The sequence below is a fragment of the Bos taurus genome, chromosome 24, assembly GCF_002263795.3.
Source record: "Bos taurus isolate L1 Dominette 01449 registration number 42190680 breed Hereford chromosome 24, ARS-UCD2.0, whole genome shotgun sequence".
Classification (NCBI taxonomy): Eukaryota; Metazoa; Chordata; class Mammalia; order Artiodactyla; family Bovidae; genus Bos; species Bos taurus.
Window position 1 is genome coordinate 58,412,079 of NC_037351.1, and position 27,457 is coordinate 58,439,535.

At 44.3% G+C, this 27,457-nt stretch overlaps 1 protein-coding gene across 1 annotated transcript in view; it reads right to left on the minus strand.

Annotated features, from left to right (window-relative positions):
- Positions 1–27,457, minus strand: part of CCBE1 (collagen and calcium binding EGF domains 1) — a 236,632-nt gene that overhangs the window by 39,333 nt on the left and 169,842 nt on the right. Inside the window, exon 3 of the mRNA XM_002697839.7 lies at positions 8,120–8,172. Within this exon, the coding sequence (XP_002697885.2) occupies positions 8,120–8,172 (53 nt within the window). The remainder of the gene's footprint in view (positions 1–8,119; positions 8,173–27,457) is intronic.

Sequence of the window (27,457 nt, forward strand, 5' to 3'; positions counted from 1 at the left end):
TTTGTTTGATAAGTCTTCAGTGTTGGCAACATAATAACAATATAAAACTATTTTTGGCTGAGTTTGGAAGAATACTCTAATTCCCTATCTTTTCTGGAAGGCCCTTTTGTTTTTCCTGATATTAGAATAGTTATGTAGTACTACAAGTGTATTAAAAAGCAGAGACATTACTTTGCCAACAAAGGTCCGTCTAGTCAAGGCTATGGTTTTTCCAGTGGTCATGTATGCATGTGAGAGTTGGACTATAAAGAAAGCTGAGCACTGAAGAATTGATGCTTTTGAACTGTGGTGTTGGAGAAGACTCTTGAGACTCCCTTGGACTTCAAGGAGATTCAACCAGTCCATCCTTAAGGAAATCAGCTCTGAATATTCATTGGAAGGACTGATGCCAAAGCTGAAACTCCAATACCTTGGCCACCAGATGCGAAGAGCTGACTCACTGGAAAAGACCCTGATCCTGGGAAAGATTGAAGGCAGGAGGAGAAGGGGATGACAGAGGATGAGATGGTTGGATGGCATCACTGACTCAGCAGACATGAGTTTGAGCTAACTCCTGGAAATGGCACAGGACAGGGAAGCCTGCAGTCCATGGGGTCACAGTTGGACACGCGACTGAACAGCAACGGGCACCTCAATGCTCACAGCGCTGTTTACAACAGCCAGGACACGGAAGCACCCTAAGTGCCCATCAACAGAGGGACGGGGAAAGAAGATGTGGTACGTACATGCAATGGAATATTACTCAGCCACAAAAGTGAATGGAATAATTCCATTTGCAGGAACATGGATGGACCCAGAGAACATCTTACTAAGTGAAGTCAGACAGAGAAAGACATATCACTTATGTATGGAATCTAAAAATTAAGACAAATTTACAAAATGGAAACAGACTTCCAGGCATAGAAAACAAGCTTGTGGTTATCAAAGAGGAAAGAGGAGGAGGGGTAAATCAGGAGTGTGGGGTTAATAGCACCCATGACCACATACAAAGTAAACACGCAGGAGGCACTGTGTAGCAAAGGGAGCTATATGCAGAATCTTGTAATAATCTATAATAGAAAAGAATCTAAAATACGTGTATACATTATTAAGTATTGAGAACGGCTGGGGAGTGAGGTGGGTGTGAGGGAGACAGACTGAGGAGGGTCTTAAGTTTTGAAATCAGTTCAGTTCAGTCACTCAGTCATGTCTGACGCTTTGCGACCCCATGAACCGCAGCACGCCAGGCCTCCCTGTCCATCACCAACTCCCAGAGTCCACCCAAACCCATGTCCATCGAGTCGGTGATGCCATCCAACCATCTCATCCTCTGTCATCCCCTTCTTCTCCTGCCCTCAATCTTTCCAAGCATCAGGGTCTTTTCTAGTGAGTCAGTTCTTCCCAACAGGTGGCCAAAGGAGCTTCGGCTTCAGCATCAGTCCTTCCAATGAATATTCAGGACTGATTTCTTTTACGATGGACTGGTTGGATCTCCTTGCAGTCCAAGGGACTCTCAAGAGTCTTCTCCAACACCACAGTTCAAAAGCATCAATTCTTTGGTGCTCAGCTTTCTTTATAGTCCAACTCTCACATGCATACATGACCACTGGAAAAACCATGGCCTTGACTAGATGGACCTTTGTTGGCAATGTCTCTGCTTTTTAATATGCTGTCTAGGTTGGTCATAACTTTCCTTCCAAGGAGTAAGCATCTTTTAATTTCATGGCTGCAGTCACCATCTGCAGTGATTTTGGAGCCCACAAAAATAAAGTCAACCACTGTTTCCCCATCTATTTGCCATGAAGTGATGGGACCGGATGCCATGATCTTTGTTTTCTGAATGTTGAGCTTTAAGCCAACTTTTTCACTCTCTTCTTTCACTTTCATCAAGAGGCTCTTTAGTTCTTCTTCCCTTTCTGCCATAAGGGTGGTGTCATCTGCATATCTGAGATTATTGAGATTTCTCCTGGCAATCTTGATTCCAGCTTATGCTTCCTCCAGCCCAGTGTTTTTCATGATGTTTTGAAATCATGTGTGCCTAAAAATGCCTTTTTTTCAACCCTTATAGCTAGTCTGTATACAATTCTAGGCTTGGAAAACTACCTCAGAATTTTGCAGGAAACGCTCCATTGTCATCTAGCTTTCAGACAGGCTGTTATATCCTGTGAGATTCTAATTCTTGATCTTTTGAATGAATCTCATTTTTTTCTCTTTTAGTTCGTATTTTCTTTTTGCTCCGGGGTGTTCATATCTCACAATGATGTCTTTATGTGGAACGGCTTCAATTTTTGGCAGGTGTTCTTCAATCTAGAAATTCCTGTCCTTCAATTCTAGAGAAATTTTTCTTGATTTACTCTTTAATGATTTCTCCCTTCTTCCTCTGTTCTACGTGGAACTGAATCATTTGGATGTTGGATGCCCTGAACTGGTCCTCTAATATCCTCACAGTTTGTCTTTTACTATTTTGTGTTCCCTCGATCTGTTTTTTCTTCAGGCTCTATCTCATCTCCCAAGCCCTCACCCGTTCTCGTTTTATCAGGTTTTTAATCTCTGAGAATTCTCTATCTCTTCTTTCAATGTTCCTTTTTAATAACACCATGTTCTAGTCCCACTGACGCTATACCCTTTTTGTATCTCAATGACATATAAACTGTAGTTACTTTGAAGTCTTCTTCTTTCTGCGTGGTGTTTTCTCTAAGACTCCCCCCAACCCCCGCCACTGTATGTTTCTTATTGTAGATTTCCCTCCAATGAGTGGTGATCCTGTTTGGACATCTGCTGTAACTGATTCATGGTTAAATAGAATAACTGAAAGAAAAAGGAAGTTATAGCTAAATGGAAGTGAAGCTACAAAGCTAGCTAACTAGAAGACTACAAAATTGGCCAAGCAGGAGCTTTGTGCATGCAGCAGATTTTGTAAACATCGGGCTTCATTTAAATGATTTGGCTGGTACATTTCAATGTTAGTTTCTTTAGGACTTTCCCCTGCGTTTTTCAGAATGTCCAGAGAGACATTTCCAAGTCCTTACCTGATAAGGAAATCCTGATCTTGGAACTCATGGGGAGAAGAAGGCTGAGGGTTTCAACATTTAACGTGTAAGCAATCCTTTACTAAATAAACCCTTCCATTTTCAGCATCAGAGCCCTGCCTCCATCTCTGACTGGTACCCTGCAGTCCCAGGACCTTCTGGGTACCCTCTCAAAATTATCAGCATCTCTGGTCTTTTGCTGGTCTTGGAAGGGGCAATATTTCATCTCAGTGGAATGGAAGACAAGTTCTGGGAGTCTGAGTTCTTCTTAAACAGATTTTCAGTCAATTTTCCTGCTCTGACATAATTTTCCACTTTCTGGGACCTCTGTTTCAGGAAACTTTTAGCTTCTCTGACTGCTATTTGTTTCGGTGTCGGTTGGGTTGTTCCTTGGTTTGCCTAGATGCTGGTTAAGGATTCAGCTTGGCCTGCGCTACAGCCTCTTTGCTCTCCAGGTTCCAAAACTGTGTTGCTGTTCTCTCCTCTTCCTTTGTATTTCTGGGTTTATGTGTCTTTTGTGAACCCCCTGGTCTCCACGATACACCTTTCCCCTGACCTATTTTGCAGGATTTCTGGAGGTGGCAAGATTAGTGAATTTATTCAACTTTCCCTTTTTAATGCTGATTTTCCAGCGACTACCAGCTTTCTGCCATGTAGCTTTATTGCTACAATTTCTCTATTTTCACTGGTTCTGTTTCTCTTGTTACCCTTCTCCGATCTTCAGAGCCTCCCTTGTAAATCCTCAAGACTCTTCCCCCTTAAATCCATTCTGTGTAACAGCACCAGGCCTGTACTATTCTGAAAGCATAGCTCTGTGTGTGTCAGCACCTAGCTCAAAAAGCCTGTAAACTATGCTCACTAACATTACATATAAATGGCTCACTCTTGCATTTGAAGTCTGGTATTCTATCCCCGAGACCAACACTTTCAACCTTAAGACTCATCAATGAATTCCTTATGCTTCAATAAGGAATATATTCTCTTCCTCATCATCCCTTATCACACCCATGGCTTCTTCAGTTCAGTCGCTCAGTTGTGTCCAACTCTTTGTGACCCCATGGACTGCAGCATGCCCAGCTTCCCTGTCCATCACCAAGTCCCAGAGTTTACTCAAACTTATGTCCATTGAGTCAGTGATGCCATCCAACCATCTCATCCTCTGTTGTCCCCTTCTTCTCCTGCCCTCAATCTTTCCCAGCATCAGGGTCTTTTCCAGTGAGTCAGTTCTTCCCAACAGGTGGCCAAAGTACTGGAGCTTTGGCTTTGGCATCAGTCCTTCCAGTGAATATTCAGGACTGATTTCCTTTAGGATTGACTAGTTGGATCTCCTTGCAGTCCATAGGACTCTCAAGAGTCTTCTCCAACACCACAGTTCAAAAGCATCAATTCTTTGGTGCTCAGCTTTCTTTATAGTCCAACTCTCACATCTGTACATGACCACTGGAAAAACCATGGCCTTGACTAGCCGGACCTTTGTTGGCAAAGTAATGTCTCTGCTTTTTAATATGATGTCTAGGTTGGTCATAACTTTCCTCTCAAGGAGTAAGCATCTTTTAATTCCATGGCTGCAGTCACCATCTGCAGTGATTTTGGAGCCCAGAAAAATAAAGCCTGTCACTGTTTCCATTGTTTCCCCATCTATTTGCCATGAAGTGATGGGACCGGATGCCATGATCTTAGTTTTCTGAATGTTGAGTTATCACACCACTTTTTCACTCTCCTCTTTCACTTTCATCTTCTTACCCTGACACTTTTGTGTGTTCTGTTTTCAGCCTCTATAATGTCCAATCAACCCTCTGCTCTTACTCTCAGCATTTCATTACTGTGCCTACCCTATCGAGTTCAAATGTCACTTCTTTAAGAAGACTTCTTGAAGTCCTCCACAGAGTCTAGTGTCTGTATAACCGATCACACAAGACTGGATCTGCTCTGCCATATCTGCTGGGGGCCCGCTGTGTGCAGGGCTCTATTTTAGGAGGCACACTGCAGGGTGAGGAGAAGCACAAGGTCTGGAGCCAACCCTCCCCACCTGCCACCCTCTCTGTGATCCTGAGGTCTTTAAGCCTCAGCTTCCTTACCTGCAAAACAGGGATAACGTTAAGACCAGCTTCATGCTGCTTTAAGGAAGATTAAATTGGGCGATGCAGTAAGTAAAAGCTTTACCTGTTCTTTAGCTTCTTTTACTACTATTATGATTGACTGTCTGGATATCTGACAGGGACTGTCTTCCCTGGAGTAACCAGCACTATTTTCTTCCTACAGTTTGTGCTCAATTAGTAATTGTTGAACCAGAACAAGTTTGATTAGCCTATCATCTGGCCGATGTAGAAAACACTTATAGCAGGGGTTGGCAAACTTTTTCTGTAAAGGGGCCAGATAATACTTTTGGTTTTGCAGGCAGGCCTTTGTTGCAGCTACTCAACTCTGCTGTTGTAGGGCAAAGGTAGCCATAGACAATATTTAAGTACATGGGTATGTCTGTGTTTTAATAAAGCTTTATTTACAAACACAAGTGGTGGGCCACATTTGGCCCACAGACACAGCTGCTGAAACTTAAACAAATGTGAGGCAACGGCACTTCTAAAATTGCAGCTTCTCCTCCCTAGAATATTTGTTTAGAAATTCTAGTCTCCTTTTACTATCTGTGATGGCTAATTTTAAGTGTTAATCTGGCTAGGCCACAGTGCTGAAATATCTGGTCATTTTTCTATAAGTTTCTGTGGAGTTTTTTTTTTTTTTTTTTAATGAGATTAACATTTAAATCAGTAGATGTTGAGTAAAGCAGATTGCCCCTACTGTGGGTGGGTCTCATCCAATCAACTGAAGGCCTAAATTAAAAAAACGATGGCCCTCCATTGATAGAGAGGGACTTCTGCCAGCAGCTGGCCTTCAGACTCAAACTGTAACTCTTCCCTAGACCTCCAGCCTGCTGGTCTAGTCTGCAGATTTTGGACTTGCATGCCTCTATAATCTCATGAGCCAATTCCTTAAAATAAATCTCTCTGTTTCTTTGGAGAATCGTGACTAATACACCATCTCTTCTGAAATCCTACACTTCGCATTCTTTGGAAACAGAAAACTTTATGATTAAAGATTTCTTTAGTGATAAACACAAACAAACACACACTGACTTATTCCCACAGAGGAAAACAAATCAACTTTAAAAAATGTTCCAGTGAAAAGCGATGGAACAGAGAGCTAGTTGTGGCAAAGCAACTTTCAGCACTCGGACAACTTTTCCTGGAAATACTCAGTTCTAAATTAAATTAATCCTGGGTGCTGATAATGTCTTACTGTAGAGTGAGGGAGACTGGTTTTAGGCTTAGATGTTAGAAACCACAACACCTATTCTTTAAAGAAACTCGAAGCGTGTGGTATCCATGTAATGTGTTTTTCATCAGGTTGGGCAAGGTCTCTAACTGAGATCTCAAACTGATGGGCCAAGACTTAATTTTCTTTCCATATCTACCAAATTGAAATATAAAGGACTCAGCTGGTGACAGAGAGAAGCTGCTTATAAAAGAACCCAATTATTTTGACTTTTGTGGTTTTTTTCCCCCACCAAGCTCTGACAAAACTAGCTGGCAGTGAGAATTTCTGTCTTGGAGAGACCTACATAAACCAAAATACATGAAGAAATTTCCTAACAAACCTTCCCAAAGCAGCTTTCTCAGAGTCAGCAGCTATGGTTTAATGAACTCTTCTGCAAAACAGGGCAATAAACAAGAAGGATTCATTGAACTCTAACTGATAAAAAAATTGCTCCCTATGAGATAATGCAATGTAATTAGCTTGGCTGGGCTCCAAGTCCTCTAAAGCGACCTGGATTCTTGGCCAACAATGAAGCAAACCATTTCACATCACCTAGTCACCTGTCCCCAGCCCAGCCCAGTGCTGGCAAACTAGTCACAGGCTCTCCCCACAGTTCTTAGTGTTTTCCATGTCAGCGTTCTGTCTGGAATCCTTTGCAATTCTTTCTCCTACTTGTCCAAGTCCTGCCTTCCTCATAACCTAACTCCAATCTCCTCTCCTTCTTGAGACCACCTGTGACCATCCTGGTCTTTGGGGCTATGTGCACCTCCCCCCCTGCAATATATATGTCTCTATTATGCATATTGCAGTTATCAGTGATAGCAGCAACCACAATTTATCAAGCACCGAGTCAGCCTCTGTTCCAAATAGTTTACATGTGGTAATACTCTTAAAACCACCACAAGTCAAGAATTAGCATTTTCTGCAAAAACTTAAGTTTTAGAAAGTCATATGCCCAAGGTCATGGCTAGCAGGATGTGTATTATGGACTGAATGTTTGTGTCCTCTTGAAATTCATGTTGAAATCCTAATTCCATGATGTCAAGGTATATTAGGAGGTACAGGCCTTTGGGAGATTATTATATCAGAAGGGTGACACCCTCATAAGTGGGATTAGTGCCCTTAGAAGAAAGACTCGAGAGCATTCCCTTGGCCCTTCCACCATGTGAAGACACACCAAGAAGATGGCTGTATATGAACTAGGGGGTTCACCAGACACTGGGCTTTTGCAGTGCCTTGTCTTGGACTTCCCAGTCTCTGCACAGTCTGAGGTATTTTTGTTACAGCTGCCCAGATGGATATGGCAATGTGGAAGCATGACTAAACCCCAGGCATCTCTGTTTCCACGCCATCCACAACCCAGCATGAGGGTGTGCATCTTAAGGGCTTGGGGCCCATCTGACATCACTGTGTCTCTCCAGTGCTGGGCTGAGCAGGGTTTGCTGATGATTATGTGAAGGGGCTTCAAGTCTAGCTGCTGGAAAGCAGGTAGAGAGGTTGGGAAGAATGGGTGTGTTCTAACTGTGCATGAAATGCCATGTAGGGAATTAGTCTCTACAACACAAAACCTGAAATATAAGAATTACTCAGTATGTGTGTATATTCTGGGTAATGCTTTAGCTAGAGCCTGCCATGTACAATCAAATTGGCATTAGAAGAATTTAAAGCCAAAAAACAGAGAGAAATTACACATGCATGCACAGATAACACATACGTCATGTGCAGTACATCTGAACTTCATAGACCTCTGGTGATAGTCATAAACCAGGTGAGAAGACGCAATGACTTTTAGCACATACCTTCTGGGATGCACTGTCCAAGGACAAACTTATACCCCTTGCAGCACTTCTTCCTAAGAGAGAAACAAAAACACATTCTAAATGTGATCTGTTAGATTAAAAATATTCTTTTCAGTTAGTGGTTTTGAATGAAATAACTTGTGCCTAGGATGAACTGAGGCATAAAGGAAAATCAGAGTAGACGGAGTCTGAGATAAAAGGAAACAATTTTATCAGTACCATATGACCACACCTCTTCCCCACCTAATATATGGCATTAATCCTTTGCATCCTATGAAGTGAATTAACTCTGAGACTTCAAGAAATTTATATTAGATGATTAGTGTGTTATAGGACATCATCCTACAGGACAAGGGTTCACATGACTTGCTAATAATTAGCTGGTTATAATAGTAGAATAATCATAACACAATGATTGATAATTATTATAGTTAGGCAGCTAGTTACTATCGAGCCTGGGACTGGAGCCCAAGCATTCTGTTATTTGAGTGCAACCCTCCCCTTTTTAAAGACGTGGACCACATAAGGTATCCAAAGAATTCCCAATTATCTGAATTTTAACAGCAGCTGACAGGCATTTACTAATATAAACATCTGAGATTACATCTCTGCCCTAGAAGTGGTGCTGTCAGTTCAAAATGCAATCTCCAGTGGTGAGATCACATCTCCGGTATGGAACTGTGACCTCCTAACAGACCAACCTCCTCTGCAGACAACAACTGACAACTGTGGAGCAATCAGAAGCCAACAACTAGCTGATGATTCTGGAGAGTAAATAAAAGCAGCCAGATTTAGGAGGTGAGCTGAGATTTCCAACAAGGAACTGACAGAGGGTAATTTCCCTGCTTTTCAGGGCTTTATCCTGTATGCAGATCACAGATGCCACGTGGAAGCTAAAAGTCTGAGGGGAAAAACACAAAACTTGCAGTATTTTTTGGCCTGATCAAACAGAGGACAAAGACTTGGCATCCAGAGTCATGAGAATTTGAGAAGGGATCCCGGAAAGGAGAGCCCTGAATTCTGTGTATGAACGCTATCCAAGTCTCTGGTAACTCTTCCATCCATGTGCGTGAGAAGCAGACCCAGAACACCTCAGCTGAAGACAGAAGGGGCTGAAGGAATACTTGAGCTGCCGCTTCTACAGGCCAAATAGTGGTCACTTATTCTAGTTAACTGCTAAAAGAAAAATATCAATACTCTTTGGACTAGCATATCAGGATGCAGGGTCTCAATAACATAACATGTATAAATGTGACCCATTCTCAAGGAAAAAGACAATCAATGGTGCCAGTTTTAAGACAACCCAGAGGGTGGAATTATTAGACACAAACATGCAACTATGATCAATGACATAAAGGAAAATATACTTGCAATGAATGAAAAAGTAGGAAATCTCAGCTCTCCATGTCTCCAGCCTCCATCTTTTCCCTTCCCTTCTCTCCCAGCTGCTTTCTAAGTATGCTCCCCTTTACCACTTCCAACTCAACGTATGTTAATTCAGAGTCCAAGAATCATTGAGAGTCCTATGAGTCCGCCAATCTCAAGAACGCACCGAGATATTTTGAGTTGACTATAATGGTTAAACTACCATGAAAAAACTCTTTGTAGCCATAAATCAGATTCAAGGTTATTCTTATCACAATGTCATTCTCCCTCATTTGCATCTGGATATGCCTTCCAGTGGAGAAGGCAATGGCACCCCACTCCAGTACTCTTGCCTGGAAAATCCCATGGATGGAGGAGCCTGGTAGGCTGCAGTCCATGGGGTCGCTAAGAGTTGGACACGACTGAGCAACTTCACTTTGACTTTTCACTTTCATGCATTGGAGAAGGAAATGGCAACCCACTCCAGGGTTCTTGCCTGGAGAATCCCAGGGATGGGGAGCCTGGTGGGCTGTTGTCTATGGGGTCACACAGAGTCGGACACGACTGAAGCGACTTAGCATAGCATAGCATGCCTTCCAGGTGGAACAGAAAGGGAAAACATTACAGACGCTTCACCAGCTGGGAGTTGGATCACCCGCAACTCATCATGGCACCTGTGCTGACATGCCATCTGTATGTATGAACCAGGGGTGCAGACCACTGATTTGGAAAATTAGGCATTACCTAGATTCCAAAGCAAGTTCTCATTTTCATCAAATGGTCAAAACCTTCAACCAGGTTAGACAAGGCCCTGTGTCTCTTTAGAAGAATGTGACAGACTCAAATGTATTTTTTTCCATCCCATCTTAGTAAAAAATAACAGCATTATTTTCCACTTTTACAAGTCAGTGTAATCTTACTGGTAAGATCCATTTTTGTGAACTGGTCTGCTAGGGGAATGACCACCCATAGGAGAAGCTTAGGCAATCTCTTCTCCAAGCTTTAAAAGTTTACAAGATTTTTATTAACTATTTTATACAATTTATAAACATCACACCTACTAAGAGAACATTCTGATGCCTAACTGGGTCACAATATCACCTCATTCCTCCTCGCAACATCTCACGTGCAGCCCAGATTCCGCAGATAATCCTATTTCAAAAGCAAAAGAAGTGGGCTTCCGTTATAAAAGCAGTGACATCTGGGATACTCCCAAAGCAGACTTGAGTGAGACAGCTGAGCCCAACCCCATCTCCCAACAAATGGTACATCTGCCTGCCTGTACTGGTCCACTCAATAAAGATTATTTTGAATCTCTCATCAACATATTTTATGTTAAAAAGAAATACATATGTGTATGTCATTTACTGATACAGATGATCTGTGGCAATATCTAGAGTCTTCTCATTAGACATAATTTCCTAATATCTCCAATGGAATTATAACTTTACTTGACAAGAGAAGTCCATGGGATATCAATTCATGATTATTTTATTTGTAACAGAGGTATTAAGACCTACCTTTACAATCTATGAACTAAACTACCTAGTTTTCCATGGTTTAAAAAGTCCAAGATCCTAACAACCAAAAAGAACACTAGTTTAACAGAAAATCTCACGGTTATTACTGACTGTACTCCTTGAGGCTGCCCTAAAGAAAGCCATCGGAGGAAGAGCAGTGTACCAGATGATTCGAAACTTGAGTGATTCATGAGAAAGTCAGATACAGGGGCAAAGCATGTGTTTTTGATACGTCAAGTATAACATCACATTTAAAGATACGGTTCTGTCTGTCTGTTTCTACTTAAATGGCACATCTAAGGTATTGCCTCTGAGATGTTCTATAGCATTTTAAACTTCATACAAATGAATGAAATCCTTATAATCTCTTCTTCTACATCCAAGACATTAAACTGGGGCCCTCTAACCTTTCTGAGCACTTCAAGGGCTTGGGACCATCCACACAGTGGAGCCCAAGGTCACCTGTCATTTGCTTTTTTGTGAAATTAAATAACATACGGATTTGATATGCTTTCCAAAGGCTACGGAGCTCTGTCAGAAAATCTGAGCTTCAGGATGGACTACTTCATTTAAATACCTGCTCAATGAAGAGCTAAGTTCCCCTTGGCTGCTTTTTCTTAACTGCCTAACTAACACCCTCTTCCTGCTCGAGGGAAAGCGCTCTGAGACTCCACTGAACCCGCCTGTTTTCCCAGAGCTCCTGGGAATACAGCATTATTTTGCATGTTAAACAGCCATAAATCATGAATCACCACTTAAACAATGAAAGAGTCCAAAGCATAACAAGATAAACACTGGCCACACATGTTATACCATTTCAGAGATTACTTACAATACAACTCAGGTAATGATGAAGTTACGCTGGCCAAACTGAAACCTCCTTGTGCAAGCGCAGACACTTCTCAGATCTAACTGTACTGCATACATGGCTGTGTGGTTTTTATCTTTTAGAAAAACAAACCCAGACAGGAAAAGTGCATGTGGAGTCAGGGGAAACAGTCCTTCTTAATACGCTTCACGTGTCCTAGTGTGGTTTTCCAAATGCAAAAATGCTTTTCTCATTTCTTGGCAAGAGAATTGGTGATTAGATGGTTGTTACATAGAAAGGGCGACATCTGGTAATCAGGAAAGTCTGTGGAGGCTTCCCCTGGGTACCCCTGAGTATTAACACACATAAAAAATTCATAAATAAAAATAGTGCAGTCAGAAATATATTCCACCAACCAAGTGTGTGTGAAAGCTTTTGGAAGGAAAAACTAAATCAGGAAAATGAAGATAACAGAGATCTCATCATCCAGCTGTCTGCTGTGTGTTACCAGAGTCTAGAAAAGAAATTTTTTAAAAGCCACTGCCTGCAGAATTACAGGGCTAGTAGGTAAGGTGTATTTCAATACTTGCTCCAGTGAAACAGTAAATCTTTCCAAGATTTACTAGGGGTTTTCTTTGCAAAAGGGCTTAGACCAGATATATCAGGATTTTTAAAACATAAAAGAACTGTACTTTTTAGAGTATTAGTGCTGAGCTGGATGGAGACATAGCTTTGGAGTCAAGCAAGCCTGGTTTACAATTCTGGTTCTGACCTTGAAAGAGCAAGGGGTGTGACCTTAGGGCTCATTTCTTAAACTCTTAAGCTCATTTCTTAAGCTCATTTCTGAGCTTCAGATTCTTCACAGATAAAACAAGAACAATAAAATCTGCTTTATGGAATTAATGCAAGGATTACAGATAAGAAAGGTGCCTAGCACAAGGCCTGGTTTAGGGTCAGAAAAGTGTTCTAAGTCACAGCTTTATGAACACCGCAGGAAAACAGCAAAGGCAGCTCTTCCCAGATGCCTTCCTCTTTTAACTCATCACTTTCTTCCACTTCTTAATCAATGGCAGATGCTATTGCTTCCAAAACCAAGAGAGAAGGGGAAGGGAAGGGAGGGAGAGAAACTTCCAATTTCAAAATGATAGAAAAGTAACATTTTGGTCATCTTCTTTTACAAGTTAGCCCCAAATAACCCCGAGAACAAGAAATAAAATGCAAACGCATGTCCCATGGATTTAGGAGAACTGTCTAACTTCAGAACAGAATCTAGTCGTTGCTTGGTAACTGCAGGGGATTGGTTCCAGGAGCCTTCACATACCAACGTCCCCAGAGGCTCTAGTCCCTTACATAAAACAGCAGAGTACAATGAATACAGCTGGCGCTCCATATCCACCCATAGATACGGAGTGTCGACTATATACTTACTGAAAAAAAAATCTGTGTATTGAGTGGATCTGTATAGCTCAGACTCATGTTGTTCAAGGGTCAACTGAACATAAACACGGCCCTTGGATGGAAGAATGGGAAGTAATTTTGCAGAGTGAAGTAACATGAAACCTAAGTGTCTCCAGAGGAGGTGATCATGGAGAGGCAGCCAACCCAGGCTGCAGAACCTCAAAACCTTTGATGGCTGCGATAAGCCATCAAAACTGGAGATCCCAGTTACTGGGGAAAGCGGAGGCCAGAAGACAGCAAGATGGCCTGCAAGTCTGGTAAGAAGTTAGACTTCCTGTTCCTACCCCAAACACAAGAAGTTAGCCTGATACCCTTGCCTACTGGGCAAGAGGGAGAAGGTATATTCTTTTGGAAAACTATATCCAAGAAGTTCAAGACTAGGACACAAAATCAGAGAACCAAGCAGCATCTAACCCACTCCTGGGTAGATGACCTTGCCCAGGCACACACAGGTCTCAAATGCTTTTCAAAGAGCCCTTTAGGATACATGCAGTCCAATGCTCACTGCAGCACTGTTTACAATAGCCAAGGCATGGAGGCAACTTAAATCTCTGGTGACAGATGAACAAAGAAGATATGGTACATAAATACAATGGAATGTTACTCGGCCACTAAAAAAGGATGAAATAATGCCATTTGCAACAACATGCATGGACCTGGAGATCGTTATACCGAATGAAGTAAATCAAAGACAAATGTCATATGATATTGCTTATGTGTGGAATCTAAAAAAAATTATACAAATGAACTTATTTACAAAACAGAAACAGACCCACAGACATAGACAACAAACTTATGGTTACCAAAGGAGAAAGGTGGGATGGGAAGAGGGCTACAGTGAGGGTCTGGGACTGACTGACACACACTACCGTATTTAAAACAGATAACCAGTAAGGACCTGCTGCACAGCACGGTGAAACCTGCTCAACATTCTGTAATAATTTAGGGGAAAGAATTTGTAAAAGAACAGATATATGTATAACTGAATCACTTCGCTGTACACTTGAAACTAATACAACATTGTAAATCAATAACAAATTTTAAAAAATGATGACTTTCAATTTAATATTTCATTCCAAGACAATGAAGCTCTCTTGGTGATGTTGTCTAAAGGCAGATGGATGGTGGCCTCCTCACGTCTTCAACTAGTCAGTCCTAAGTGAAGACAGATGAGACACAGACAGTGCAGAGCCAATGTGCATCATGTATTCTTACCAGCCCAACCGAACTGTGGTATGCCTGAGCAGGGAGTTCACGAGAAACTTCTGCCAGGAAGAACACAGAACATGAATCCCTTGGGATAGTATTAAAGGCCTGAGCATCTAAAACAATGGAAACAGTGACAGACTTTATTTTCTTGGGCTCCAAAATCACTGCAGATGGTGACTGCAGCCTTGAAATTAAAAGACACTTGCTCCTTGGAAGAAAAGCTATGAGCAACCTAGACAGCATATTAAAAAGCAGAGACATTACTTTGCCAACAAAGGTCCAACTAGTCAAAGCTATGGTTTTTCCAGTAGTCACGTACAGATACGAGAGTTGGACTATAAAGAAAGCTGAGCACCAAAGAATTGATGCTTTTGAACTGTGGTGTTGGAGAATACTCTTGAGAGTCCCTTGGTCTGCAAGGAGATCAAACCAGTCAATCCTAAAGGAAATCAGTCCTGAATATTCATTGGAAGGACTGATGCTGAAACTCCAGTACTTTGGCCACCTGATGGGAAGAACTGACTCACTGGAAAAGACTCTGATGCTGGGAAAGATTGAAGGCGGGAGGAGAAGGGGATGACAGAGGATGAGATGGTGGGATGGCATCACCGACCTGATGGACATGAGTTTGAGCAGGCTCCAGGAGTTGGTGATGGACAGGGAAGCCTGGCATGCTGCAGTCCATGGGGTCAAAAAGAGTCAGACACAACTGACTGAACTGAATTGAACATCTGAAAGTCATCCTGGATTTTTTAGTAAACCTTGGGGTGAGGAAGCATTCCTGTCTTCCTTTTAACCTTCTTCATTTGTGGAAACTTTTATTGAGCTTTGTACAACTTTGTGGGAGCTAGCAGAATTCCTTTCACACCAGATGACTTGAGAACAGAGTCCATAAAATGACTCACCTCCCAACTAGACATGCTTGATTTGAGCCTTTTAACCAGAAAGTGTTCCTCCCAGGCAAACAGAATAATATCACAGAATTTTGAGAGACTTGCGGTTTTGAAAGATGGGTAAGGAGTCACGTTCAGGAGCATGTTTGAGCAGATAGGCACCTGGCAGGACTTGCTTACCCCAGAAACTGAGCAGTTATATTTTGGACAAACTGAAACAATTAGGTTTCAACCCAACTGCTTTTGATCAAGTCGCCTGGAATCAATATACAGTAATTATTAAGAAATTGCTTCAGGAATTTAGTGTATTATTTAATAAGATGTTCACTCTTATTTTTTCCACCTCAAATAACTGGTTTAATAGGCTTGCCTCAGAGAGGATTTTAATGGACTGATTCTTTGGATTTGTAGGATGTGTTTAAACCACTGCATCTCTGCTCACACTTTTTCCTATGGTTGCCAATTTTCAGAGGCACTGAAGGCTGTAAACTGTCCTACTGTGTGGATCACTGTCCATGGACAAAGCATGCAAAATGGAAATAATTCCTGACAGCAACATGGCTCATTGTATGCAGCGACACTGTAGGACCCAAAGCCCTAGTCATTGATTTCATCTTTACTCTATTCTTAACTCTCTAAGCATTCTAGAAACACCTACATGGTTATTAGTAATATTCTATGGTGGCATTCATCAAGAAAATCCTATCTTCAGGCACTGAAACATTCATGATAAATGGAGCAACTCAAGTCATCTGTTACCATGGCTCTCCTGAGGTTTCCTGACCGCTCCTCTGCCTTCTCCTCCCACTCCGGGGTTTCCCTGCAGTTCAGACTTTGTTCCCTCACTGCTCTCACTTTGCTTAATAATAACTTATTTATTGGAGTACAGTTGTTTTACCATGTCACATTAGTTTCAGATGCAGAACACAGTGATTCAATATTTTTATAGATTATATACCATTTAAAGTTATTATAAAATATTGACCTTATTCCTGAATGACTGTAACAAAACAGAAGCACACTCCTCTGTTTCTTCAAAGGGTGACTTCGGCCTGAGGATCTCAATTCTCACCTCTCTGACACCTCAACTGCAAACCTGCAGGCATCTTCCTTGCCTTCATTTTGCTTGCTTGTATTTTCTAAGTTGTCCACAATTATCAGGCGTTACTTTTCATAGCAACAACAACAAGTTATATTTTCAAATGAAGAGAAAAATTAACTTCTCACTGTCAGTGTGGAATAAACAGCAACCTGGATGGAGCCAGAGCTCAAAGGCAAATAACCCATAAGCTTGTTTCTAAATATTGCCTTTATTTTTCTCCCCTAGTAAAAGCACTGTATTACCCACAACCCCTGCATTTTCAGAAAGTCATTACTGAGGCAGATACAGCTAGCTGTTCCTCCTTATCTATTTTCTCTTTTTTCCCCCTGTTGTTACAAAAGCCCAAATTATAGCTAGGCACATAACCACCCAGAATAAAGGAGACATTTCCCACCTTCTCATCCCCCAGAATGAAGGAGGCATTTCCCACCTTCTCATCCCCCAGAATGAAGGAGACATTTCCCACTTTCTCATCCCCCAGAATGAAGGAGGCATTTCCCACCTTCTTGTCCCCCAGAATGAAGGAGGAATTTCCCACCTTCTCGTCCCCCAGAATGAAGGAGGCATTTCGCACCTTCTTGTCCCTCAGGCACGGCCTTGTGAATAAGCCTGGCCAATGGGATATGAGCAGCCATGCTGTGCCCAGCTTTCAGGTGTCACCCTTAGGTGGAAGGGGCACACACCCTCTCCTTTTGCCTTCTCATACGTGGGAGCGTGGCCAGTGGGGGTGCGCCATCTTGGGCAATGAAATGCACGCCTCAGCAATGAGAGGATCAATATACAAGGAGGTGAGTGCACGGTGCCATCCAGCCACCATGAGCTAAGGATGACTGAACAGTTTTGTGCAAGAGCAACACACTTCCATCTTGTTTAAGCTATTATTTTTTGTTTCACTATAGGAGCATAGGACACCTCTCCCTCCCTGAAAGTAAAATAACTGAAGGAAATAAAGCCATGGAAGAAAGGCTACTAAAATGCAAGGTTAGTCAGCTAAGCGGTGCCTGGAGAAGATGCAGCCATTCATTCTGCTCCAGTAACAACTGTGCATAGAGCCCTTGAGCCTTATGAAATGCAAATGTCTGAACCTTCCTTGCAAATTACCCAAAGCTAAAGAACTCTCTGCTTTGACAGGGCTACGATCCTAGTTTCCACACAGTGGGCAGAGTTTCCTGGGTGCTCAGCCCCCTTTCCTGCACTTCACCATGAAAATGAGGCATTTCCAGACAGAGCTCAGTGCAGGAACATGTAAACACAATTTGCTGATTCAGATTTCTGCCTGGGGTCAGTCATTCAGGAATTAAATGAGGAAGTCTTAGAGATCTTACTTGTAATGACTTTGAAAGACAGAAGGGACCTGATATGAGATCCTTTCTTAGGTTAATTAATCATGATATGATATATTCCATACCTTAGACATATAAACCCTTATGGAAAACAAAATACAACTGACATTACTTCAGGTCTAAGACCCTGGAGGGAGAAACTCACAACAGCAAAAGCGGGATTGATGCCTCCAGATCATTTACAGGTGAGAGCAGGGCTCCTGTATTTGTTTAAGATACCAAACTACATAAACAATGATCCAATGTCCCACCAGAAATTTCAGTTGAGTTCAGAACTGGAAGCACTAAGCTTGATTTCATTCAACTAACAGTTGAGTGCTTATGATACACCAAGCCAAGCAATCGCCATAGATTATCTATTAGTTCCCCCCTCACTGCAACTAGAGAAGGCCCACATGCAGCAGTGAAGATCCAGTGCTGCCACAGAATAAATACATAAAAATTTATAAATTAAAAAAAGAGAGATTGTGACAAAGTAGTTAAAAAGGCTACTGAAATAGTTGAGGCAAAAGATTAAGAGGGTTTAAAACAGGGAAATGGGAAATGAAAAATGAGAACAGATTTTAAAGAAATGTCGGAGATAGAAATCTATAGGATTTCCTAACACACTGGATGTGGGGGAATAAGAAAAACCGGGATGTCCGAGACTAGAGACTGACTGTAGTGTAGCTGCCTGGAAAATGAGATCATCATTAACTAAAGTAGTTTAAATCAGAAAGGAACTAGATACAGAAGATTATAATAGCATGAATTTTGGGAAGACTAGAAGGTATTAATGACATTCAGTTTAGACATAACTGCCCAGAATGTGAGGTCTAACAGCTCAAGGACGAGGCGAGAGAGGAAGTGTGCTGGTGACAGCCTTTACAGGGGCAGGTGAAACACAGCATTGGATAAAGACAAGTCGATGACAAGGACCTGATCTGGGGAGGTCTCCTGGAAGAACTGGGCTGAGTAAGCAAGCCAGAGAGGAGAAGAGAAGGACTAGTCAGAGAAATGATGCCGGGGAAGCTGACAAAGTAGACAGACGAGCTCGAGTAAACCTCTGCCCTGGCTCCGGGTCTCTGCCCCCAACTCCAGGAAATAAAGGGCGTTGGGCTGGGGTGATCTTTAACGTCCTCCCTAGCTCTCAGGGTGCTGACAATGCCTGGATCTTCACTGTGGTCATGTGGGTGTCTACTCTGTCAAAACTCACTGAAATGTCCACTGAAAACTGCAGTCTTTTTACCAAATGTAACTTATACTCCATTGAGGATGATTAAAAAAAAAAATCCTGTCTCTAAGGAATAATCCATTTTAGGCAAAACTATGAATGACAGTATGAAATAGTCCATTTCTGAGCACTTCTTCATCAGAGAAAAATATGGGTCAAAAGATTGCATACCCTCAATCCCCACAGGAAAAAGAAAACCACCATGAATTAGGAGAACTTGTTTTAAGAAATCAGTCCCCAATCATTCCGGACATTGGTGTGAGTGAGCTGGCATCTTGAAATGTTTTGCAAACACATGGGAAAATAATGAGAACTTCCGGTGGCCTCTCAGACATGGCACGAGTGGTTGGTTTTACAGGACGGTCCAGGAGCCTCAGGGAAGCAATGTGGCTCTCTTAGGACCTAGAGCCCAGTAAGAACCTCTAGACAAATTCTCAAGTGGTGGTTCTCAGGAGTTTAACATGTGTGGGCCAACACATGTCTCAACTTGATAAGGATATCTAAGGTGCAGTGATGGATATTCCTGGTGCGAGGTACAGGACTTCCCTCTTAGCTCAACTGGTAAACAATCTGCCTGCAATGCAGGAGACTGGGTTCGATTCCTGGGTCGGGAACATCCTCTGGAGAAGGAAACCTTTTTATTTATTTTGCCTTTTATCTTTTTTCTTGCCTTTTCACACTGTTTAGAACTTTTTTTTGTTGTTTTTTACTTTTTATTTTATATTGGAACATAGCCGATTAACAATGCTGTGATAGTTTCAGGTAGACAGCAAAGGGACTCAGCCATACAAATACATGTATCCATTTCTCCTCTAAAGGGTGTACCCATTTTTAAAACACTTAAGCTCCTTGATGCCGAAAGCTTCATGTAACCAGAAAGGAGAGGCTGCCCGCCCACATCCCTGTGTCGAGTCTATTATGGAGCCTGCCATTTATTATACTTTCCTTTGTGTGTGCGTGCAAGTTTTAAGAGGCTGTGCCTCAGAAAAACAAGTACGATCCATGACAACAAGGTATCATTTGGGATTCTACAAGACAAGTCGCTCTGTAGAGACTGTTTTGGGAATCACGGGAGGACGTGTATGTCTCTATCGTCATACACAACACAGTCTGCCTCCTTTGACTGTCCATGAACTCCTCCAGGGCAGAAATCAAGTCTTATTTGCCCTGAGCACTTAGTCCACTGACTGAAAGATCAGATGGTCCACACATTTTGGCTGAACTGAACTTGGCCAGAACCCTTTCCTTGGGGAAAAAACTATCCAAGAAGCTATTTACAAGTTACGGGTAATGGTTTTATGTTCCCTTTTCTTTAAAAAAAAAAAAAAAATCTTTCCTGGCCTCCTGTGTGCTCTCATGCTTCCTTCCCTCCTCCCTTTCTGTATTAAGAGGTGGAGAAGAAATTAGGGACTTGGAGGAGAAATTCCAGTCTTCTTGCCTGGAAAATCCCATGGACAGAGGAGCCTGGCAGGCTACAGTCCATAGGGTCACAAGAGTCAGACACGACTTAGCAACTAAAATACCACCAGGAGCAATGAGAAGAGACTGAGAAGCGTTTGACCCCAGTAATGTCTCTTGCATGAAATAATGACAAATCAATTGCCTCAGGGGGCCGAAGTTCTTCACCTTTTCCGGAGTAAATGACACAGGCTCTGCTGCTTCTGCTGCTTGTGATGGAGAGTTGGGAGACTCAGATAGGCTGGGCAAGTTGTCTAAGACAGCTCGGTGGTGCTGCTGGAACCAGAGTCCAGGAGACGCTCGGCCACTTGGCCCCCGGTCCAGACTAAACTGTCCCAGGACATTAATTTTGGATCCTGAGTGGAAGTATTGGCCTTGGCGTGTCAGAGGCCTAAATGAATCCAAACTATTAGGAAACAGAAAAACATGAGACACTGAATGGTATCACAGTTATGGACAACTATTTTGAAGTCAGGCAGAACCGAGTTTGAAACCTGATTCTACCAATGCCTCTTTCACGAATTGATACAAGTTTATATACAAACTTATACTTCAGTTTCTTCTGAAAAATGCAGTATCAGTATATACTTCCTTAAAGGCAATGGCACCCCATTCCAGTACTCTTGCCTGGAAAATCCCATGGGCGGAGGAGCCTGGTAGGCTGCAGTCCATGGGGTCGCTAAGAGTTGGACACGACTGAGCGACTTCCCTTTCACTTTTCACTTTCATGCATTGGAGAAGGAAATGGCAACCCACTCCAGTGTTCCTGCCTGGAGAATCCCAGGGATGAGGGAGCCTGGTGGGCTGCCGTCTATGGGGTCGCATGGAGTCGGACACGACTGAAGCAACTTAGCAGCAGCAGCAGCAGGGTTATTTTTAATATTAACTGAGATGGACAAAGTACTTGGTATATGACCTGTTATATAGGAAATGGCCAATAAAGGGACATGGATAATGACAGCAGTAGAAATAGTAACAGCAGTGGTGGTTATTATTGTTGTTACTCATCTGTGTTCCTTCAACATTGGAGGTTAAAGTATATAGTAAATGAATGTAAGTTATGATGAAACACTGTGAAGCTCTGGAAAGACTGGAAGATTAAACAGTATGTTAGTTTACACTGAATCAACAAATAATTGAATATGACCCAGGGAAGTCACAGATGCACATCCTTGAAGTAGAAGGAATCCTAAGATAAAAAGAGCTTCCACAATCATTTGTGCAAAGACATGGAACATAAGAAATGTTCAACGACAACATTACCTCTGAAAATAATAAAATGCTCAGGATGTCAAAAAGCACTCAAGTCCATCCCAGATTATCACAGGACAGGACAGGTCCAGCCCGGTGTGCTCTGGGAATTTTTCATGGACTGGGATTGGAATCTAACAGGATGATTAAGCTGTATCCCAGCAGGGATGGGAATGGAAGGCCACTCAGGGCAGAGGCAGGGCACCCAGAGGTGTTGGTTTTCTTGGCCTTAGGGATGAAGCACCGAGAGATCTTTGTCACACGGTAGTAGAAGGCTGTGCCTTAGTAGCGAGACTCCTGAATTATGCAATACCCTCAAGCCTGGTGGCTCAGACAGTAAAGTATCTGCCTGCAATGTGGGAGAACCGGGTTCAATCCCAGAGTCAGGAAGATCCCATGGAGAAGGGAATGGCAACCCACTCCAGTATTCTTGCCTGAGGAATTCCATGGACAGAAGAGTCTGGGGGGTTACAGTCTATGGGGTTGCAAAGAGATGGACATGACTGAGCAACTAATACACACACACCCTCAGGCCAGAGCTGACAGGCACTGCCTGGCTGTCCAGCCCCTTCTTAGGGAAAACCACTTCATCTGCACTGGCTTCTGGACAGGTGGCCTGGATCGCTGGTCCTACTTTGCACCAAGAGGCAGTGCTCTTGCCCCTCTAGGTGGAGAAGCCTGGGAAGGGGCCCGAACCGTGGGCGGTCAATCCAGCCGAGCCAGGCTGGGGCCTGGGACCCTCTGCTGCAACGCTTGCACCCGGGCTCACCTCTTACCGAGCTTCAAAACACAGAGACTGTCTGGGGCTGAAAATACAGAGACTGTCTGGGGCTGAAAATACAGAGACTGTCTGGGGCTGAAAACACAGAGACTGTCTGGGGCTGAAAATACAGAGACTGTCTGGGGCTGAAAATCACTGTGCGCACGTGCAGTAGGGCAGCTCTGGACCAGAAGATACAGAGAGACGAAGAAACCCAGCGGCCACTTTTGAGGAGCCCCGAGGGAAAACGGGAAGTCGGGAGTGAAAGCAGACATCTTTCTGCCCACATCACCACCTGAGGGGTGAGCAAACCACCTAGGCAACCCTGCCGGCCAGAGCCCTGGACACACCCCTCCCCTCACCCCATATAAGGAACAAACTCACCCCCACCCCTGGCGTGTGAGCAAGCAAGGGAACCCGTTGCTTGTTCCTGCTCTCCCCAATGCAGCAGTGGCCCCGCAGAGCCTTGCCTGAGTGTCTTGTCTGGCCTCTAGTCCGTTTCTGTTGATGGGGAAGGCCAAGAGCCATGGTTGGTAACACAGTCACCCTCCAAGGACACAACAGCAAGCTGGACGGTCACACGCTCTGGTTCAGGGCTCTCCACCAACAAACCCCGGTGACCAGGCTGGTTAGCCATGGCCACACAGCTGAGCCTCTGGCTGTAGAGAGAGAGATGGAGAGACCCCCGTGAGCTGAAACGCGAGTAAGCAGAGGAAACCGGGTGCCAGCCAGACCCCTGAGAGCAGCAGAGACCTCAGGAGGGAGACGAGGGGGAAGCCACCTCAGGTCCAGCCCGTTTTCTGACACCTCCTTTATCCTAAGGCCAGGTACCCCAAGCACAATGCCTTTGATTTCCAGATTCAAGTGGCATTTCTGTTCTTTGTAATCAAGATCTTCTTCTTTCCCAGTTGTCCCAGCAACACAGCAAAGATCTAATTTTTGCAAGTCATAGTATAAAAGGTTTTTGATAAGAGGAAGGTTCAAGATAGGGCTTCCCAGGTGGCGCTAGTGGTAAAGAGCCCGCCTGCCAACGCAGGAGACGTAAGAGACGCGGGTTTGATCCCTGGGTCGGGAAGATCCCCTGGAGGAGGGCATGGCAATCCACTCCAGTATTCCTGCCTGGAGAATCCCATGGACAGAGGAGCCTGGCAGGCTATAGTCCATGGGCTGCAAAGAGTCAGACATGACTGAAGCGACTTAGCATGCACACACGCAGGTTCAAGAGGGAGGGGACATATGTATACCTACGGCTTATTCTTGCTGATGTATGGCAGAAACTCAACACAATATTGTGAAGCAACTATCCTCCAATTGAAAATAAGTATTTTTTTAAAAAGGAAAAAAAAGGGGGCTTTTGATTTGGGGGTTAATTCCAGGGAGGTTTCCACCACGGCTGTGTGTTTTATCAAAAGAACACATTTCTGTTTCACAGACAGATGTCACCCCGGACAGCGGCAGACATGAATGTGTACATTGACCCATAGACAGAGCCCTGATCACACATGAGAACTGGATTCTGTCGGTAACAGTGGAACCTCCAGGTGTTCTGGGCATCAGTGAGTTATTTACTGGTAAACTTGAGAAGGAGTTGTAGGTTGAGAGGTAGCTTAAACAATGAGAAATTAGCTGTACCAGGCAGAGCAAAGAGGAGTGAGTGTGTTTTTCAAATGAGAGCTCTCTTTAAGTAACAGGGATGTTCGAGTGTCTCTGGGCACGTGAGCGTGTAATTCACAGGCGATGCCCCAGGCTTTCTGTCTTCTGTTCGCCTTTCCCTGGGTCTGGCTCCTTCCTCCACCAAAAGAAATCCTTCTGTGGGCTCCATTAGCGAGAAGAGATAAGATTAATACGCAGATACATCGAAGTTTCACGCAGCTGACTGCTTCTTGCTGTCGTATTACTGACAGACCACCCTCCTCCAGCTCTTTGAAATGCTTTCTAAGCAGCTCTCCTGATGTAACCTCAGGCAAGGGGCTCTCAGAAGAAGCTGGAGAGTGCTGTTTTTCTTCCCCATCCCACGGATGGCATTTAAGATGAAGAGCCAGTAGTGCTCTGTGATTAAGGGATGTACGTGGGTTTGAAAACGTGCCACAGCAGCTTTAGTACTGTGTTCTCGTACAGCCCACACCCTGCCAGAAAGTCGAGTGACAGAGGATTCTTTTCGTGTAATGCTAGGGCAGAGGCAGGCAAGAGTCCGTGAGGAGAACTCAGCACCCAGAGAAGATCATATTCCTTTAGGGCTTTGACTGTAAAAAGGGATGGCGTTCAACTCAGAGGAGTAACTCTTCAGGAATGTCAGGCACAATGACAAAGAATCCCAAATACTGGGCTGAGAGGGATGCTTTTGTGACGGGGCGGGGCGGGGGGGGGGGGCGCGGGCGGGGCGCAGTGCTTTCTGATGTTTAATAAATGATACCAGGGAGGCACCTCTTTTCCACACCAGACCTGAGGTACCGCTTCAACACTGGGGAGATTTGCTGATCTCACTGGGGACTGAAGTGTGTTTATGCATGCTGGGAGTGTGGGGTAGACCAGAAGGCCTCCCTGAGGAGCCACCACAGCTGCCCTGGGCACTCCCTTCCTGGTCCAGCATCCTCCTGACGCTCTGGAAACTACAGACAGCCGTGCAGAAGGCTACCAGGAGGTGGAAATTATGGAATTAGGATCCAGTTCTAGGCACCCCAGTTCTACAAGGTAGGGCCTAGCTTTCCAACAGAGAGAGCTCCCTGGAGAATGGAGGAACACTGTCCTCTCCAAACCCTGCCCCCAGGTCCACGGATGTCCACTCGGTGCCGCCTTCCTCCACGATCATACTGATGGGCTCTGTGCTAACAAGCTAGACCCCCGGCACAACGCTTTCCCACAGATCCTGGGAGCCCTCACCCTGAGAGAGGCCACTGCAACACCCTCCCACCTTTCTGTACCTCCAGTCACAGAGAAGACAGCTCTGACAGCGGCGGGGACCTTCCGGAGAAGGTCAGGCAGGTCCCAGGGCAGGGATGCCCCTCTGGTTGGCTGCCTTCCTTCTGTGGAAAGAGACCCTGACTCCAGTGGGCCATGGTCTCCTGGGCGGAGTGTCCCTGCAGGTGGAAGACCGGGGACCACAGCTGGCTCCACCCACAGACTGCCAACAACACCCTTCTGAGACCTCATCCCATCCTAAAAGGGGTCTCTGCCTGGGCCCACCGTCTGATAAATCCTGGGAAGCGGTGGCGGTGGAAACAGCGAGAGCAGAGCTGACACATGGCCTGGCCCCGTTGCTCTCGGCAGAGGCCAACAAGCCATGGCCCGCAGCCAGGGGCCCCTCCCCAAGATGGCAGAGACAAGGCAGGGGGAGGGAAGTGTGCTGCTGTGACCTCCCCTGGGGTGAGTCATGGCCAAGAAACTGCCACCTCCTGTGGACGTTCACCAAACCCTCAGGAAGAGCCATAAGACAGTCCCTGATCACCCCTTTCACAGAAGAAACCGACCGCCAGGGCTTAAGAATCCGGCCCAAGGTCATCCTGCGAAGAAGGGCGGGAGCCAGCACTTCAGTCCCCAAAGCAGGAGGCATAGTGCCTGGCTCAGAACAGCTGCTCACGAAAAAGATCTGGATACCAAAAAAAAAAAAAAAATCCAGATGTGGATGTATTCTCGTCGCCATCAGTAGAGCTGAGTTCTGAGCCCAGGAGTGCCAGGGCCCCTCAGCCCGAACCTGCCTCCACAATGGGGACTCTGTGCTGGGGCTGCCCTCCTTCCCTGGGCCAGCACTCTCCTCCCACCTGCCAGCTCTGGGGTAGCTCTGGACCCATGGTTACTGCACTGGGGCAAAAGTTCAATTCAGTTGCTCAGTCGTGTCTGACTTTTTGTGACCCCATGGATTGCATGCAGCACGCCAGGCCTCCCTGTCCATCACCAACTCCCGGAGTTCACTCAGACTCATGTCCATCGCGTCAGTGATGCCATCCAGCCATCTCATCCTCTGTCATCCCCTTCTCCTCTTGCTCCCAATCCCTCCCAGCATCAGAGTCTTTTCCAATGAGTCAACTCTTCGCATGAGGGGGCCAAAGCACTGGAGTTTCAGCTTTAGCATCATTCCTTCCAAAGAAATCCCAGGGCTGATCTCCTTCAGAATGGACTGGTTGGATCTCCTTGCAGTCCAAGGGACTCTCAAGAGTTTTCTCCAACACCACAGCTCAAAAGCATCAATTCTTCGGCGCTCAGCCTTCTTCACAGTCCAACTCTCACATCCATACATGACCACAGGAAAAACCATAGCCTTGACTAGACGAACCTTTTTTGGCAAAGTAATGTCTCTGCTTTTGAATATGCTATCTAGGTTGGTCATAACTTTCCTTCCAAGGAGTAAGCGTCTTTTAATTTCATGGCTGCAGTCACCATCTGTAGTGATTATGGAGCCCAGAAAAATAAAGTCTGACACTGTTTCCACTGTTTCCCCATCTATTTCCCATGAAGTGATGGGACCGGATGCCATGATCTTTGTTTTCTGAATGTTGAGCTTTAAGCCAACTTTTTCACTCTCCACTTTCACTTTCATCAAGAGGCTTTTTAGTTCCTCTTCACATTGCCACAAGGGTGGTGTCATCTGCATATCTGAGGTGATTGCTATTTCTCCCGGCAATCTTGATTCCAGCTTGTGTTTCTTCCAGTCCAGCGTTTCTCATGATGTACTCTGCATATAAGTTAAATAAACAGGGTGACAATATACAGCCTTGATGAACTCCTTTTCCTATTTGGAACGAGTCTGTTGTTCCATGTCCAGTTCTAACTGTTGCTTCCTGACCTGCATACAAATTTCTCAAGAGGCAGATCAGGTGGTCTGGTATTCCCATCTCTTTCAGAATTTTCCACAGTTTATTGTGATCCACACAGTCAAAGGCTTTGGCATAGTCAATAAAGCAGAAATAGATGTTTTTCTGGAACTCTCTTGCTTTTTCCATGATCCAGCAGATGTTGGCAAT